The sequence below is a fragment of the Engraulis encrasicolus genome, chromosome 7 (genome assembly GCF_034702125.1).
Source record: "Engraulis encrasicolus isolate BLACKSEA-1 chromosome 7, IST_EnEncr_1.0, whole genome shotgun sequence".
Lineage (NCBI taxonomy): Eukaryota > Metazoa > Chordata > Actinopteri > Clupeiformes > Engraulidae > Engraulis > Engraulis encrasicolus.
The window spans coordinates 12759551-12764550 of NC_085863.1; the positions used below are offsets into that span (position 1 = coordinate 12759551).

Below are 5000 nucleotides of genomic sequence, written 5' to 3' on the forward strand. Positions count from 1 at the left end.
ATATCAGACATTCTCAGTTCTTATATAAGAAAATAAATACATGATTGAGTTCCATTTAACCTGTGTATCGTCGTCACACCATGTTCGGGCAGTGAAAGTTCTATAGAATTCTGGGTGCCATACAATACAATTTGGAATTTTAGAATCTTGCATTGTTATAGAACACATTCTTTGTATAGAATGTTCAATAACCCACACTCTTAAAGTACCCCACCACATAGTACTTAAATAAGAAACCAGAGAGTCAGGATAACACAATGAAGCCCTGAATTTCCATTGTAGTCCTTTGATGTTAAAGGCAGCAGGTGTTAAAGTGACAAGAGTGGCACTGGGACTAAACTAAAACTATAACACATTACATAGTATATCCAGCATACACATTACACACATTCTTTACTCTAAAAGTGATATCCTACACCGACTGATCTGTAAACCATATTTTTCATAGCACGTTTAAAACCAGCCAAGCTATTGGTCACTTTACAGTAATTACCTGGTGGTGGCTGTGGTGGTGGTGGTGGGGGTGGTGTCCAGCCAACGGGTCGGAGGCAGAGAGTGGGGCCAGGCGAGGGTGAGGGAAAGGGCTGGCGAAGGGAGTGGAGGGAGTGGTGGGGGGGCGGGCTAGCGGGGAGGGGCTGTGAGGGCGCAGGGGACCCCCCAGGGGACCACCCAGGCCGGGCAGCTGGTCCACGGGGGTCAGGGAGCCGCTGTCACGTCGGCTGGGGGGCTCGGACATCCAGAGGCCCCCGTCTTCCCTCAGCTCACCACCTGGAAACCACAGTAGTCATTAAGGGATGCCAACTATTAATTCGCACCACCTGAAAACCACAGAGGGAATTAGGGATACAATACAATACAATACAATACAATACAACACAACATGTGTTTATATAGCGATATATCTCACAGCTATGAAGTTGACTCAAAGCGCTTTCAAAATATACAAATGCCCACTGTCATGGTGGTGTTATAGCGTAGTAGTAAAGTTTTCTCAGTGGCTATTGCGGTGTTCTACTGGTGGGTTATGGGGCTACGCTGCATACAACAATGATCCAAAGCCTCTGCTAGCAGTGTTGCCAGATGTGTCTGACCAAATCCCACCCAAAAGGTTCTCAAAAACCGCCAAAATGCACTAAATTCCGCCCAAATTCAACAAATTACATTGACTTCTATGGGTCCAAAACGGCTTAAAAAAACGCCAAATGGCCAATTTTTCATCCCAAGTAGCCCAATTGGGCGGGCACCCGCCCAATCTGGCAACACTGTCTGCTAGCTTACCGAACTCCGTGACACTCTTGAGGCAGAAGAGGGCAGTGCCAATGAGACTACCACTTTATAAATATAAGGTTTACTCTAAATACATCAATGAACAGTGCTAAACCAGACTGTGTGGCTACAAACAAAAATTGTTCAAAGCCTATGCTAGCTTACCAGACTCTGTGGCGCTCTTGAGGCAGGAGAGGGCGGTGCCAATGAGAGTATATCATAACTACAGTATATGGTCTATGTATTCCAGAGCCTCTGGATGGTCTAAGTATTCCAGAGTCTCTGGATGGTCTATGTATTCCAGAGCCTCTGGATGGTCTCTCTGGATGGTCTATGTATTCCAGAGTCTCTGGATGGTCTATGTATTCCAGAGCCTCTGGATGGTCTCTATGGATGGTCTATGTATTCCAGAGCCTCTGGATGGTCTCTCTGGATGGTCTATGTATTCCAGAGCCTCTGGATGGTCTCTCTGGATGGTCTATGTATTCCAGAGCCTCTGGATGGTCTATGTATTCCAGAGTCTCTGGATGGTCTATGTATTCCACAGCCTCTGGATGGTCTATGTATTCCACAACCTCTGGATGGTCTCTCTGGATGGTCTATGTATTCCAGAGTCTCTGGATGGTCTATGTATTCCACAGCCTCTGGATGGTCTATGTATTCCACAGCCTCTGGATGGTCTCTCTGGATGGTCTATGTATTCCAGAGCCTCTGGGTGGTCTATGTATTCCAGAGCCTCTGTATATGGTCTATGTACTAAAGAGCCTCTGCTAGCTTACCGGACTCTGTGGCGCTCTTGAGGCAGGAGAGGGCGGCGCTGAGGCGGGCACACTCCTCCGTGCTGGAGCCCAGCCTCCTCATGGTGTCCCGCACCGCACCGCTCGGCATCAGCAGCAGGGCATCCAGAGACAGCTTCACTGGCACGGCCTGCAGAGAGGAGAGGGCAGAGAGGAGAGCAGAGGGTGGTGAATGGGGGTAGGTGTGTGTCTGTGTGCCTGCGTGCGTGCGTGCGTGCATGCACCACTGGCCATCCAGCGACAGCTTCACTGAAATGGCCTGCACCACAAGCAGAGAAGAGAGGGTAGAGGGTGAGTGGAGGAGGGTGGAGGGTTGTATGGTTGGTGTGATTCAGTAGTACTAGTTCACCCTTTGAGCACTTGGTGAACAGTAAAGTATGTTTGGCACGGCAGTTGGCCTCAGTCCTGGGATTCTTTAATGCGGGACAGTGTTTCCCACAGAAATTTTGGAAACTATGGGGGCAGCCGGGGTTTATTTTGTCGGGGGGGGGGGGGGAGGGGGGGGGGGGGGGGGGGGGGGGGGGGGGGGGGGGGTTGGGGACTTGTATAATAGTAGTACATTGTCATTGTCAAAAAATGCAGTACAGTGAATAATTTCTGTTTACAACACAGTTTCATTCGTCCCTCATGCAGGGGTCTGGGAAACAATAATAAAACAAAATAGGAGCAGAGATAAGAATTTAAGAGCACTGTGAAATTGTTAACGCATAGACAAAAAGGGTCTTAGAGGGTAGGCTATGCCTTTTCCCCCACACATATCTGTAGGCGTACACATTCTACATGAGGGGTGCTGGTCACAGGGCCAGTTTTTTCCAAATTCCTCCCATTAAAAGGGCTGAACAACATATTACACATTTATGTCTATATTCACATTCATTACACGTTAATTTCTATATGCAGCCCGATGTCTCCTCTGCTGTGTCAATGAAGGTCTGTCACCAAACTCATTACAACTGTAAAACAAAGCCTAGGGAGTGTTAGTAAACTCATCCCAACTGTCCCTTCTCTGAAGGTTTTTTATATTGCTCCCAAACCCAAGTAAACTACAACTTGACTAGGCTTTTGATCCCTGTCTTTCAAGCACTTGTGGTTCTCTCTATAGCAGGGGTGCCCAACCTTTTTTTAACCAAGATCTACTTTTGAAGTTGATGGTCTGCCGTGATCTACCAAGTCAAATTCAAGGATGTCAGTATGAAAATTTAAGATCACCATTTATTAATCACCATTATTATGAACAAAATGTTTTCAGTAGGCTACTATGGCCGTATCTTTTCAGTGTGTTTTTAAAGTGTGTTGAATAGCCTATTTTTACAAAGCAATGCAGCACTGATAGTATGCAGAGATAATTTCAGTCATACACAAGTCATAAACAACTGAAACAATTTCAAAATGATAAACATTTGGTATATAAAAGGCACATAGGCCCTATTTCTAAAATATGATGAAGCATTATCATGCCTTCAGTGGTATAGGCTACAAATTAAAAAGGGCTCAGAAATTCACCATTTGTTATGGGTAAATAGTAGGCTACTATGAGAGAGAGAGAGAGAGAGAGAGAGAGAGAGAGAGAGAGAGAGAGAGAGAGAGAGAGAGGGAGGGAGAGAGAGAGAGAGAGAGAGAGCAATGAGAGAACTCATTGGATTGGTTAACACCCCTGTTAAGTGTGACTTCTTCTATGAAGGTTTTTTTTTTCAGCTCTCTGGGACAGTAGCACAGCAAAGGCTTTCTATTGTGAGTTTGGCCAATCGTTTTGTCCACAACTGAAGCAAGAAACAGCACAAATTGAAGTGAATTCCATACATGTCAACAACTAACATTTCCCTTACACGCGGCACGCGATGTAAACGCAGTTAGCGATGATGCATGCGACTAGCGATTTGGACGAAGATCCTCGCATATCGGCGTGTCATAACGCATCGTTGCGCACATGTTCTGTTACTCACCCGATGTTACACGTGTGCACACATGAATCAACTGTAATACCCTTACGGTCACTTCCTAATGCTTTCCCCTCATTCTGTGTTACCGTGGAAATCGTAATTCAAATCGTTTTTAACAAAAACGGATATCGTTTAAAAAAAAAAAAAAAAGTTTTTTTTTTTTTTTTTTTTTTTTTTACATTTTCGTAAACTATGGCGGCCAAATTTAAACTATGGCGGGCCGCCATAGTTTCCTCAATGTATGGGAAACACTGCGGGATGAGATCTGCTCGCACCACCCGGCGTATAGGGATGGACCAGTAGCAGTGGTGTGGTGGGGATTTTTAAAGTGGGGGTACGTGATTTTTAACGTCATCAAATAATTTGGCAATTTATCATGTCAAACCCCCCAACTGTCCTTATTCTACTGTCATTGCTTCTCTGTTTTCATCTGTTTGGTCAATCAACTGCAATACTGCTATGTGATCATTCCTTTTTGTATTCAAACATGGGCTGAAGATTTTTTTTTAAAAATCTCACTTCAGGAGAAGTGGGTGGACTTCGTACCCCCACCTACCGCGCCCACAACACCCCTGACCAGTAGTGAAATGGAGGACTAAAGGGAGGAGGTGGGCCACTCTGACCGGGCGAATAGCCCTGCCGCGATGAGACTCAAGCGGCAGACAATAGGCTCCTTCGTGACGACGCAGTAAGATTTTTGCTAGGCAGTGGGCATGCGCACTTCGCCAGTTTGATGCTTTCTGGTTAAGTGCGCATGCCCACTGCCTAGCAAAAATCTTACTGCTTCGTCACGAACGAGCCTAATCGCTTCTGTGCAGCAAGAGCGATACGAGCGATTGAAGCGACTATGACTGCAAGCATTCCAACATTCCTATTGGCTGTGGCGGCTGTCACCGAACCACGTCATAGCTAATTTGCATAACATTGCCAGGACATTCAACTACAAACTGTCACTCTGGTCGCGCGAATCACCTCTCGTCGCCCGCAGTGCACTTCC

At 46.1% G+C, this 5000-nt stretch overlaps 1 protein-coding gene across 2 annotated transcripts in view; it reads right to left on the reverse strand.

Annotated features, from left to right (window-relative positions):
- The window catches only part of ksr1a (kinase suppressor of ras 1a), a 78729-nt gene that overhangs the window by 26946 nt on the left and 46783 nt on the right, over positions 1–5000 (reverse strand). For both annotated transcript variants that reach the window (XM_063202873.1, XM_063202874.1), the window contains exons 3-4: positions 2046–2193; positions 494–768 (exon numbers count right to left, since the gene is read on the reverse strand). In XM_063202873.1, the coding sequence (XP_063058943.1) occupies positions 494–768; positions 2046–2193 (423 nt within the window). The remainder of the gene's footprint in view (positions 1–493; positions 769–2045; positions 2194–5000) is intronic.